Consider the following 14,241-nt stretch of genomic DNA (forward strand, 5'->3'; position numbering starts at 1 on the left):
TTTTTATCGCACCAAAATGAAAACAATACAATTTTTCTTAAGAATTCAAAATGTAGCAAAAATGTTAATTTTTTAATAAAAATTATTTATAACATTTTGTGTATCATTAAAAAGAATATAAAATTTGGATATTAGTTTTTTAGTTCTAAACAAACTTTTTCAAACCCAATTTTTTCTACCTTACACTCAAAATACCGAGAAACGTACCCAAAAAATTAATAAAATTCAGTAAAACTACAATTCAGATAAAAAAGAAAGGAAAAAATAAAAATCACATCAATGTCAAACTCCTTTTCCTAAATATGTAAAACATATCGAATGTGATGTGATCAAGCCAAATATCAAATGCATAATCAAATTCAAATTTTTAATAAGGTTTTGAAGTAATGCAATAGAAATATGTCACTATTCCCAAGCAAAAGTGTTGGTTATAGCTTTATGCAGAATGATTGTAACTCTTTTTTCTTAATAAAAAAAATGAAAAGTACAAATGAGAAAAAAAATAGAGAAAATTTTTTGGAAAAAGAAGAAGTATTGTGTTAATACTATCATAATTTAATCTAACATCTAATCCAACATGTGAAAAATTAATAGATAAATAGATAATTTTAAACACAAAACTAATTTTTTTTTTCTTAAAAATCTCAAAGAATACACTAATATGGAAGATAAGCAATATAAAATATTCATAAACTCTTAAAACAATTACTCAAGCATCTAAGAACATCATATAATAAATGTGGGGGCCAGTCAATCAACAGGCCCATTAAGGTCAGGATCATTGGGCCTGTGGCCCATCTGAGGATGCATATCCGTCCGAGGAGGCCCAAGTCAGGTCATAGGGGTAATTGCCGAGAGGGGGGTGGTGGTTAATATCACGAAAGTAGAGTTCCGTGTTCGTCCGAGGATGCCATCCTCCTCGGCAGTATGCGTCCAAGAACGATCAGGACACGGTCCTGTTACAACCGGACCTCGGAATTATGTCACCACTGAGGATGGGATAACGGACCAAGGGTAAGAAAGAAAAGGCAAACAAATATCTATAACTACAGCTGCCTCGGCATTAATTGCCTCTTAACCAACTCTCTGGCCGCATTAATGTGGAGGTGATACCTGAACAGTAAGGAGGCAACCTTACAGCTGCCCATAGGAAGTTCCAGGAGGCGCTAGATGGGACAGAAAGAAATCCCACGAACCCAACCTACACATGTGTGGTGAGGATGGAACACAGAGGGTGGTATATAAACTGAAAGAAGAACATGCAGGAAGGGGGATCGGAAGATAAAAAAAAAAAAAAAAAAAAAAAAAAAAAAAAAAAAAAAAAAAAAAAGAAGCAAAGACTGAAGAAAAAAGAACGTGAAAAGCAAAAGAACTGTATCGATTACAAGAAGAGAAAAACCAATCGTTGTGCCAGCTCTGAGCCTTCAATATACGTGAGGGTGAAACTTTTCATTCTACAAAAGTTAATCTAGTTCTTAATACCCACGCTCTACAAATTATATTGTTTGGGCCCGTTTACGTGCGAACCCAATATCATTTTGGGTCGTTACAAATCAAGTCCTTACAATAAAGACATAACAGTTTGTTGCTAAAATGTTAAGCAAAATATTTACAAACAATGAAAGGAAATTGCACAAATATCATCTTTTTCAATTGCACTAATTATTCTTCATCATATTGTCTAGATCATCCTGTTGTTTTCCAAATAAACTAAAACATGACAACAACACAAAATATGAACATATTATAATATGATTTTTCCCCAAATCAAGTCAACAACATTAAAAGTATTTAGTGTTGTAAATCAAATGATAAAAAAAATAAAAAATAAAAATAAAAACTTGCATCAAGGAACACATATAAATTAGTTAATAATAGAATAAGGAGGGTACAAACCTCATAAAAATTTGAACAAAAATATAAAAAATATTGAGAGAGAGAGATAAATAACCTTTTTGTGTGGAAAAAATATGCATAAAATGGGGAGAGTGTGACAAATTTATAGTGAGATAATGAGAATAAGAAGAGCCAAAATAAAGGAAGATAAATAGGCAAAATTATATGTAAAGTTAAAACCGTCTAAGAGGAATATGAATAGACAATACTTTGTTATAACATTAAAATTAAAGTAGATGAATATATAAAATTAAAACTGCTTAAGATGAATTTCTAAACCCAATGTATTTATATTTTTAACATTGTCAAAAAAATTAAAGGTAGAAAATAAATATGAAAAAAAATAATGATGTGGCAATGACATGAAGGATGAGGTGGCTTAATAGGAGCATAGCAACAATAAATGCTACACTTCAACTTTTAAATATATATAGATATATGATACTAGCTCTAGAAATTTTTTCTAAGGGGTCATTAAGAAACTTATATTAAACAAAATTTAATTTAAAAAAAGAATTTAAGTACGTTGAGTTATCAAAAAAAAAAAAAACACACACACACACACACACACACACACAAATAAATGAAGTTTTACAATTTCCTTCTAAGAGTGTTCATATTTTGAAATCATCTCATGATAGTTTATTATTAGTTGTCATTATATATTGTCAATGTAAGTATGACTATTTTATTTTGTTAAGTTTGTATAATATTTTTGTTTTAAGCTATTGTGGTTATATATTTGTCATTTTTTATAAAAATATTTTAAACTAAATGATAAAACTCAACTCCACGAATCCACTTGCATTGAATAAGTATTAACTCACACAACCACACTTATTCATACATAAATAATACATTAAGTTGTTTGATTGTGGGAGAAGCTAATATGTGATCAGGGTGTGCAAAAATATTTTTAAGAGTAAATTAATAAATTAGTAAAGAAATATTATATATATATATATATATATATATATATATCAAGTCAGGGGGTTCATTTGAGTCCCCTGAAGTGTGTGTGTGCTGCCACCCTTGATGACACTAAACACAAATACATATAGTCTACAGATATAGCTAAATCTCTCTATTTTTAAGGTGAAATTTTCTTCTTCTTGTTGTCAGTGATGGAGCCAAGACTTGGAGTTAGGGGGCGGCTCTGCTACATTCTACAATGTTGTTTACAGTGATGGCTAATTAATCGGTTCACACACTTGCATCACTTGCCCAATTAAAACAAAAAAAAGTGACAAATAACCACAAAAAAGAGCAATCACCCAAATTTATTAAAAAAATAAAAATCATGTCCCAAAAAAAAATCACTTCTAGTTTAAAAATAAAAAACAAGTATCACGCCCAGATCCTAGAAAATCAAAAGGAAAAAAAAAAAGGGCAATGTTACTGCTCAGGAGAGAGAGAGAGAGAGAGAGAGAGAGAGAGAGAGAGAGAGAGAGAGAGAAAGAAAAAAAAAAGAAAAAAGAAAAAGAAAAAGGGCAACAAGGCAATGTTACTGCTAGGGAGGAGAAAAAAAATGAAATAAAGGCAACTTGAAGAAGCTCATGTGCACATACATATGGGCATTTTTGTCAATTCAGAAAAAAATTCATTCCCACTCAGTTTTTTCTCCATTTTGGGGAGAACTTTTTGGTGGGCCTAAGGAGAAAACACCTAGGCCCCACAATTTATTTTCCTTCCTCCCCACCCAACCAAACACACTCCAAAAATGTTTTCCTTCCTATTTTCTCTCCAAAGTTTTACATCCACTCTGTTTCACCTCCAAACAAACACACCCTAAAGTTCAACGCCAAAAACAAAAATCTCAAAATCAAAACCAAACTGTAACGTCCGAAAATTCAATTAAGAAACACAAGACCATGCCAATTAAGGGAGAAGACAATATTTCCAAACTGATTTTGAAAGAGTTTTTTTTTTTTTTTTGGAGAAATAATTACAACTAACCCCGCAAAAATTTAATCATTTTCTCCCTTAGACCCCAAGCACTTTAGGTATGAGAAAGTGCCAATTTAGTTAAAAGTCCCTTAGCAAAAGAGATTTTAGTTAAAGGGCTTTTAACTAATTTATCCCATTGAAAATCAATTTTCATGTTTATTGCTTACGTATGAAGATGTTACGCGTGGTCCTACGCCATTACTATATAGTAAAGAGGCTCTCAGCTGCTTCACAATGCTTTGTATAGGAAGCTCTTGTGAAGGCACATCAGGCACATGTTATTGATGGTAAAGTTGCTGACACAGTACATGCTGCTGATGGTAAAGTTGCTGACACAATTGGTGATAAGGTTGCTGGTAAAAGACCTATTGTATAGGTAAAATAGGAGGTAAACTACAGGTAGCAGAGTGTAGTTGAAGAAGGGAGTAGTCTGTTACTGTTGATGTACACGTGTCAGAGTTTGGGAGCAATTGATTGAGAGTTAGTTAGGTTGATTCCACTCTTTACGGATCTGGTTACCTTTATATATATTGGTGCTTGTATCTGATTCAGTTAATCAATGAGAACAGACTTTTTTTTCATCAAATCTCTCTCTCTCTCTCTCTCTCGTTCTTTTCTGTTTTTCCTTTATTTCTTTCTTCTTGCACTATAATACTTTTCATGGTATCAGAGCCACCATTAATGGCTTCTGCTCCAAGCTCTAGTTCTTCAACAACTCATTCTACCACTACAACCACAATTCCTCTGGTGAATCCATCGTTGCTATTGTTATCAAATATGTCGATCATGATGACAATGAAGCTAGATTTCACCAATTATATTGTGTGGAAGCATCAAATAGTTGTGATTCTTGAAGCTTATGCGATGATTGGTTTTCTTGAAGAATCATACGTAGCTCCAGATCCTTTCTTGAAAGATAGTTCTGGAAATTTCACTAGAGAGTCAAATCCAGAATTTGTCAATTGGAGAAGCAGAGAGTAAGCCCTTTTTACTTTCATCAATTCTACTTTATCAGCATCAATCCTTGCCATCACCGTGGGTCAGAAATCTACGAAGGGAGTCTGGAATGTGCTTGAAAAGAGGTTTGCTTCTGTATCTCGTTCTCATGTTTTAAGTTTAAGGAATGAATTGCTGAGTATTAAGAAAGGTCCTGAAAGCATGGATAATTTCTTTCAAAGAATTAAACAAGCTAGGGATAGATTGAGTGCTGTTGCTGTGTTTGTTGATGAAGAAGAACTCATACACTTAGTTTTAGAAGCATTACCACATGAATATAGTGCATTCTGTTATGCAATTAGGACTCGTAATGATATGGTTACTATTGAAGAATTGAATACTTTGTTGAATGCTAAAGAAAGAGCTCTTAAGAAGAAATCTGAGATTAGGGATACAGCTAGAGATACAACTATGGCTATGATTCTTCAGAGTGGTTTTAATCAAAATCATAATTGAGGTAGAGGTAGAAATGGCAATCAGAGGGGTCATGGCAGAGGATTTAATAATTTTGGTCCTAATTTTGGGTTTAATCATGGTCAATCCTCTAGTCATTCCTCTTGTCATGCAAATGGTATTCTTCAGTTTCTTGGATTTCAACCACAATCTCAGCATAAGAATGGTTTTGGTTTTCCTTCATTTCAGTCTCAAGGTCAATCTCAATCTTCAAGACCTACTTGTCAGATTTGTGGCAAGAATGGTCATACTGCATTGGATTGCTATCATCGCATGAATTTTGCCTATCAAGGTAGACATGCTCCAGCCAAACTAGCCTCTATGGCAGCTAGTTCTATGGCAGCAACTGCCAATTCTGCTTCCGCAAATGCTTCGAGTTGGCTTACTGATACAGGGTGTTCTAATCATGTTACACCTGATCTCTCTCAGCTTTCATTGACTTCTCAAGCTACTACTGGTCATGAAACTGTTACTGTTGGCAATGGGCAAGAATTACCTGTGACTCATGTTGGTAATGGTAAGCTTCAAACCCCTTCTCATTGTTTTCGTTTAGATAAATATCCTTAGGGTCCCAGATTTAGCTTCCAATCTTTTATCTGTCCATAAACTTTGTTTACAAAACAATGCCTTTTGTTATTTTGATGCCAATCAATTCTTAATTGTGGATTTGGCTACGGGGAAGGTTCTTTATCAAGGCCTGAGTAAAGATGGTGTGTATCCTATTCCATTTCCTTCACAACTATCTACTGATTCTGCTATTGCTTCATCTCTTGCTTTCAAGTCTTCTGTTACTACTCCTGTTTCCAATGAAGCAATGTTGTGGCATCAAAAACTTGGTCATCCTTGTTCCAAGCTTCTTCATTCTGCCTTGTCTTCCTTCAATAATAGTGTTAAAATTTCTGTACATGATGACATTTGTTCTCAATGTAAATCTTGTATAAGTGCTAAAATGCACAAACTTTCCTTTCCACAGCATGTCATGTCTAGTTCTTCTCCTTTACAACTTGTTCACGGTGATGTTTGGGGCCCTGCTCTTGTTACTTCTATTCTTGGTTATAAATATTATGTCATTTTTGTTGATGACTATACTAGATTCACTTGGTTGTTTCTTCTTAAACATAAATCTAAAGTGTTTACTGTTTTCTTGCACTTTAAAGTTTTTGTTGAGAATCAGTTTGAGTCTAAAATCAAAATCCTTAGGACAGATGGTGGGGGTGAATATGTGAGTAATCAATTTAAGTCATTTTGTTTGGATCATGGCATCCAACATCAGTTGTCATTTTTGCTCAGATAAAGAGTAAAACAAAACAAAGAAGTTAAAAACAAAGAAAAAGGAAATCCTAACTAATCCACTGTCGCTAGAATTTTCGATTGCATTTAGTGTATGCAACAAGCCTTTAAACCCCTAGCTTACACTAGTGGACGAGTTGTAGTCTCGTGAGGGTTTGCAGGGAATACACCCACAAAATTCTGAGAATGAATACTAAAAAAAACAAACAAACAAACAAATAAATAAATAAATAAAACAAAGAAAATCAATTTTTTTTTTCAATTGCCTTTTGCAAAGAGGATTAGTTCAAGTTCAAAAACACTATAAATGCTAAAGAAATTTCTCATGCCGTCAAAACTCAATGTGAGTGAAAAGTGGTAGCCAACCCAAACATACTCTTAGTTTTAGAATAAACTTGACTCGAATCTCTATTTGAAAGTATACTTCAACTCAAATCTTTCCGGTGTTATCACTCAACAAATGAAATCACTCTGAAATAGGGTCTACACTCTCAACAATATATGTGAGCAGAGTAATGTAAGCAAAATCAAATACCTCACATATAAAACACATGAAAAACGCTTAATCAAGAAAGAATAAGTAGTCTCATGAAAGGATGCCAAAAATATTCATACCACACCTTTTTCTTCTCAATCATATCAGTATCTGAACTACACAATCTTCAAGATCAAATAAGGACTTTATTAGGACGTAAAGTTAGGTAAAAGAAAAGGGAATGAAATAAAAATGGGTGAAGGTAAATAATAAGAAGTGTTTTCAAGATTTGTCAGAATGTCAACTCTTTTTGGAATTTCCATTCAACAAATTTTTTTTTTTTTTTTTTTAACTCTTCTTCTTCAAAGCAGTACTCCTTCCTTATATTTCACTTCTAAAAATTTGATGAGAACCTTGTTTATTTTCTTCTTTTTGACACTTTTCTGTTTTTTTTTTGAATTTTTTTTGAATTTTCTTTTTCTTCTTTGAATTCTCACACAAACCACCACATTGAAACAAACTGATCAAATTCCATCTTGAAACACTATGGATAAGGGATTTAAGAAAGAAAGGCTAATTAAAAGGCTCAACGGGGTGACTAGCGATAATGCATCAAAAAAGAAAAATACATATATGGCTAAAAGTAGACAAAAATGGCCTAATCTCATCTCTCAAAGACTAGTATAGTTCATTCAACATCAATGACTTCAAAAGATTCAAGTGTGGCATAAAATCATTTTTTTTTCTTGGCCAAAAGAAAGAACAATGAGACTACAACAAGGGAAATATGTTACGCACTTCCAAATGAACTTTAAGATTAGAAACAATAAATAACCCTCCAAAAATAATGATTGGCTCAAAACTCACAAGGGTTACAGTCTCCACATTGTTATCATCAAGATTTTCTAATCATTTTTATCCTTCAACAACAAGTTGTGTCTGAGTGGCTATGTGCATGTGCAATGAATTGAGCATGAAAGCAATGAAATTCTTTAAGCAAGAGTAGTATAATGAACTCAAAACATAAACCTCAAGCTAGGCAAAAGTTTTTTTTTTTTTTTTTTTTTTTTTTTTTTTTTTTTTTTTTTTTTTTTTAACACATCTAAGCAAAACAAAACCAAAAGATAGAAATCTATATAAATCCCCCCCAAACCTAAACCAAACATTGTCCTCAATGTTAAAAATGATACTCTCAAATATATGTCTTGAATGAAAAGAGAGCAAAATATGCATATGCAACATGAGAAACTCAAGTAGGAAAAGTAAGGTAAGGAGAAGGAGGAGACGTACTTTAATCAAGCTGATTGTTATAAATTTTAATTTCTGTCAAATATCTGCTAGAACAAAAGAAAATAAAATGAAACAAGAAAATAAACACAAAGATTAATCTAAAATCAGAAAATACAAGAATTTTTTTTTTTTTTTTGTAAAAAGATTTAACACAACTGGAGATCAATCCTGATAAACAGGACCATCCAAACCTCAACAACACCATGGAGATAAATAATGCATATTATGAATGGACTAGTCCAATGATATTGTAACTTACCTGGGTCAAAAACAGGTTGAGAAGCTTTTGTAGTGTCTTCCAATTGAATTCTTTGCATAACCACAGAAGCACTAATACCCTTAATATCAGCAATTCTCCAACCTATAGCTTCCTTATGCTCTTGAAGTATACTTATCAATTGGTGTTCCCAAAAGTCATCCAACTTTAGTGGTTCTACAATAGATGGGAATGGGGATGAAGAAAGTGGGAAACGGACCACTTTTGGCTGCCAGCTATCAATACTTAAGAGAGAAACAGAATCCAACAATGCATTGACCTCCTCAATTGATTTTTCAGTATCCAAATTGCAATCAAAACGGGTTAAGCAAGTGTTTGGGGGATCCTCACAACTTGATTGTAGGAAAGTATCATGGACTAGGCTCCCAATCATGTTAACCTCACATATATCCTCATTGTCTAGTACTTGCTTACTTATGTCAAAAATATTAAGCTCAACAGTCATATTCCCAAAAGAAATCTTCATCACACCACTTCGACAATTGATCAAAGCATTGGATGTGGCTAAGAAAGGGCGACCCAAAATGACATGGATTTGTGTACTAGCATTTAGAGCAGGCTCAGTGTCTAACACAACAAAATCAACAGGAAAATAGAACGCATCCACCTTAATCAGCACATCCTCAACAATACCTCTAGGGATTTTCACAGACCTATCAGCTAATTGAAGTGTCATAGTTGTGGGTTTCAACTCCCCCAAACCTAGCTGTAAGTATACTGAATATGGCATTAGGTTCACACTTGCCCCCAAATCTAGCAAAGCTCGCTCAATGAGATGATCCCCAATCCTACATGAAATTGTAGGAGATCCAGGGTTTTTACATTTCACTAGATATTTATTCTGAATGATTGAACTAACTTGCTCTGTCAAAAATGCCTTTTTAGGGACATTTGTCTTTCTCTTTATTGTCACAAGATCTTTTAGAAATTTGGCATAAGCAGGAACTTGCTGAATTGCATCAAGAAATGGAATGTTTATTTGCACTTGCTTAAAAACCTCTAAAATGTCTCCAAATTGTGCACTTTTCTGAGGACTGATTAACCTTTAAGGAAATGGAGCTTTAGGAACAAACCTCTTATCAAGGGGGGAATTAAGATCCTGAATTGGAGTGGCGGGTGGGTTGTCCTTCTTTTCTCTATGACCATCATGTGAACTATAAGTTCCTTTTTCCTTTAACACAATATTTTCATCATCCTCCACTTCTGGCATTTTCACTTGATTATCAACTTGCTTACCAGACCTAAGGGTAGTAATAGACTGAACATGTTCTTGTCCATGAGTAGAACTAGAAGAACCATTGATGGCATACTATCCTTTTGGGTTAGGTATAGGTTGACTAGGAAACTTTCCTTTTTCCCTTTCTCCAACTTGGGTTGCTAACTGGCCAACTTGATTTTCCAACTTTGAAATAGCTTGAGTATTCAAATGGGTGGAACTTTTCATCTCTTAAATGGCTTGGCTAGTTGACTGCATGAAAGTTTTGAGAGACTCCTCCAAAGATGGTTGTTGTCTTGGTGGTGCTACAAACTGAGGTGTTGATTGAGGAATGGGAGGATATGCTTGAGTAGGTGGACGAAATTGACTTTGTTGATGCACTTGTTGTCCACCTACATTTGTGGGAGGCTGATTTTGCCTCCATGAGAAATTAGGATGGTTCCTCCAATTTAGATTGTATGTCTCTGAAAATGGACTAGCAAATGGTTTTCCATAATTATTCAGTGCATTTGCTTGCTCAGCATAAAAATCAGGGTACCCAGCTGCAGAAGGACACATTTGTGTTGTATGCATAGGACTAGCACAAATAGAGCATGTTTCACTTTGAACTTGATTGACAGAATTCATCCCTCTACCTAAAGCTAAAGCTTCAACCTTACGAGTGAGATTGTCCAACCTAGCTTTTATGTCTAAATCTTCACTGACTTCATACAATCCTCCTTTCTTAATTTCAGGGGCACATCTCTCTTTACGATTGGAAAAATCCCATTGTTATGAACTTTCAGAAAAATTCTCAAGAAATTTGTATGCCTCATCATCTACAAGACTCAAAAATCCACCACCATTCATGGACTCAATCATGTTACGATTTGTCTGAGTCAAACCATTATAAAAATATTGTACTAGTCTCCATGTTTCAAAACCATGATGGGGACACTTTAAGATCAAGTCCTTAAATCTCTCCCAACTCTCATAAAATTTCTCTTGTTCATCCTGATAAAAATCTACAATTTCTCTCCTCAAAGCATTGGTCTTGGCCATTGGGAAAAATTTAGAGAGGAATTTTGTGACCAACAATTCCCATGAAGTGATAGATCCAGGTGACAAAGAATTAAGCCATGCTTTTGCCTTATCCTTCAAGGAAAAAGGGAATAAACGCAAGCGAACAGAGTCATCAGTGAAATTCTGAAACTTACAAGTAGCACAAATCTCAAGAAAATCCTTCACATGCATATAAGGATCTTCTCTATCCAATCCATGAAAAGTAGGAAGAAGGTGGATTATCTGTGGCTTCAACTCAAAATGTGCAGCAGTGGTTGCAGGCAATACTATGCAAGATGGAGGGTTGGTGGTCATGGGTGAGAACAACTCCCTAAGAGTTTTTGAATCATCTCCAATTTCTCCCATTGTGGATGAATAATCAAAACTAACAAGACGATTTTCTTTATCACGTATCCAAGTTCTCATACACCAAGCACAAAGAAATTAAATTTTTTTTTTCTATTTAAAAAAAAATAACTACAACTAGTAGAAGGAAAAATTCAATTAAGACCTAATTTATTTTCCTAACCAAGTCCCCGGCAATGGCGCCAAAAACTTGTTGTGAAATTTTAAAGTACTCGCAAGTGTATGAACCGTACCGAAGTATAGTTAGACAAGAACGAGGTCGAACCCACAGGGACTTGAATGAACGTAGGAAAATTGATTAAACCTTAACCAAACTAATCCTAATCTAGTTTAATAAAAACTGGTTTTTTTTTGCAATTAAATATACTAAACAAATAATAAAATTAAGCAAATAGTTAAACTAAGTAAAAGATATAAAGCAATAAAAAGATGTAAACAATCAAGGGAAAGGAATTAAGGTTTTGGAATCCACCTTGTAAGTCATATCAGTATATATTTATGATCATTAATTTTTCGCAACTCACTACATGATAATCTAGAAATCAATCTTGCTATCATGGAAAATATCATCATTAAAACTTATGTTTAAAAATCTAAAGCATGTTCTTCTTCGCTTCTTAAGTATAAAACCAAATCATCAATTGTATCCGTAGTCAAACAAATCACAAGATATATTCAATTCTAAAAATCAAATCATAAATTGTATCCATTGACAGACAAATCACAAGAGATATCTAATTTTATAATCAAGAATTAATAAACCAAGCATTCAATTAATTAAGACAAATCCTAAATCATGAGAAAAACATGATTGAACTCATATCTAGAATCTCATCTTAGTCAATTGATATAAAGCAAGAACAATTTAAATCATTAAAGAATAATTATTGTGGGAAAAATCAAATCACATAAATATTACTGATAATCCTTAACAAGGTTTCATCCTCAACCTTAATTATAAATTTAGCTACTCATAGTAATTGAAATAAAACATAAAAATAAAATACTAACCATTAAACTAAACAAATAAAATAGAGAAAGAAATAGTCACAGTGCTAGAGAAAAGCCATTGACAAAAAGAACACGTTCTGCTCCTACGCACCAATCCTAGCCGCAGCCTCTATATGTTCAGTCCCCTCAGCCCTAGCACTAGCCTCTCTGAATTTTTCCCTAAAGGGCCTTTAAATAGGTTAAGGAATCCTATTACAAGTTGAATTTCCGTTTGGAGAAAATCCCAGATTTTTAGGTTTCACTTAACCGATTATTTTGGCCCATTTAACGTCAGAATTTGGACTTTTGGTGAAAAACAAAGTTGTAGCCCTTTAAGTTATCGTTCCAGCCCAACTTGAATCATCTTGATTGGACATCTGAGCCAAAAGTTATGACAAAAATACTAACTGATGTGCAGTCTGGAATCCTAATCCTAATTGGACTTGGATTTGGCGCAAATTTCCTTTGATTCCTTACTCCAATTGGACATAAATTTAATTGGGTTGGTCTTTTCTTGAATTCATGCCTGGCTGAATGTAAGTTGGCTTGATTCAATTGGCCTAGCCCTACTTTGCATGTAAAGCCCTTGTTACCTACAACACAAAGATATTATATAATCAGTCACAAAATAACATAAAAGTAAGGCTAAATATGTAGATATGTGAGTACTTTATTGTATATATTTCATGTACATCAGTCATGCCCTTATACTCCTCAACAAAATGGTGTTGCTGAGAGAAAGCATAAGCACATTGTTGAAAGTGGTCTTTCCATGCTTTATCAGTCAAATCTTCCTTCTTCTTATTGGTGTTATGCCTTTAATACTGCCACTTATCTGATTAATAGGCTTCCCTTTTTAATGTTGGCTTTTAAGAGTCCTTGGGAACTGTTATTTCATTCTATTCCTCCTTTTATCTTCTTTGAAAACTTTTGGTTGTGCTTGTTTTCCTCTTCTCAAGCCCTATACTGATCACAAACTTCAGCCTAAGTCCACACAATGCATCTTCTTAGGATACCCTCCTTTATCCAAAGGGTATATTTGTTTTGATCCCCATAGTCATAAGGTCTATATTACTCCCCATGTTATCTTTAATGAGTCTAACTTCCCTACTATTCCTACTGGTCATTTTGATTCTTCTTGCTCATCCTCTTCTGTTCATCTTCCTTTGGACCTTTGGATTTCTAAGATTTTGTCCAGTTCTTCTCCTTCCTCTTTTTCTAGTGTTTCTGATGCATTGCCTTCTGTCCTTTCCTCTTTTCCTGTGTCTCATCAGTCCTTTGATGTCTCTATCACTTCCACTGATGTTCCCTTACCTTCTTCAAGTTCTATTACTTCCTCGGGTCCAACTGCTTCCCTCTCTCATGCTGAGATTTCTGATCAATTGTCATCTCCACTTCCTCCATCTACTTCCTCTTCACTTCCAAACACTCATCCCATGCTTACTAGATCCAAACATGGTATTTTCAAGCCCAAAGCTTAAGCAGTTGTGAGAAACTATCTTCAAGAAGAACCACCTACCTTTGCTATTGCTTCTAGGTTTCCCCACTGGATTGAGGCTATGGATTCAGAGTACAATTCTCTTTTGAAGCAGAAAACTTGGTCTTTAGTCCCTCTTCCTTTTGGTAAGAATGTGGTTCATTGTAAATGGGTGTATAAAATTAAGAGGGGCAGTGATGGTTCAATTACTAGATATAAGGCAAGGCTTGTTGCTAAGGGGTTTTTGCAGTAGTATGGTTTGGACTATGAGGAGACCTTTAGTCTTGTTGTTAAGCCTACCACAGTCAGGATTATTTTGGCATTGGCTATTCAGTTTAATTGGTCATTGAAGCAATTGGATGTGTCTAATGCTTTTTTGCATGGTGTGCTTCAAGAGGAGGTGTTTATGTCTCAACCCCCTGGTTATGTGGATCCTAACCATCCTAAGCTTGTTTGTAAACTGCATAAGGCCATTTATGGTCTTAAACAGGCACCTAGGGCCAGGTTTGATAGTTTTACCTCTCAGC

At 34.2% G+C, this 14,241-nt stretch overlaps 1 protein-coding gene and 1 non-coding gene across 2 annotated transcripts; one reads left to right on the plus strand and one right to left on the minus strand.

Moving 5' to 3' along the window:
• Positions 1-5,982: 5,982 nt before the first annotated feature.
• On the minus strand, positions 5,983-9,834 carry LOC126696303 (uncharacterized). The gene is made up of 3 exons (XM_050393066.1): positions 9,698-9,834; positions 8,607-9,667; positions 5,983-6,089 (listed from the first exon to the last, which is right to left on the minus strand). The coding sequence occupies exons 1-3, from the start codon at positions 9,832-9,834 to the stop codon at positions 5,983-5,985; spliced, it is 1,305 nt and encodes a 434-aa protein (XP_050249023.1).
• A 925-nt stretch (positions 9,835-10,759) lies between these two features.
• On the plus strand, positions 10,760-10,868 carry LOC126698007 (small nucleolar RNA R71). Its single transcript, XR_007646369.1, has one exon. It is a non-coding gene; the product is annotated as a small nucleolar RNA R71 (small nucleolar RNA).
• Positions 10,869-14,241: the final 3,373 nt, after the last annotated feature.

This window comes from Quercus robur, chromosome 8 (assembly GCF_932294415.1).
Source record: "Quercus robur chromosome 8, dhQueRobu3.1, whole genome shotgun sequence".
Classification (NCBI taxonomy): Eukaryota; Viridiplantae; Streptophyta; class Magnoliopsida; order Fagales; family Fagaceae; genus Quercus; species Quercus robur.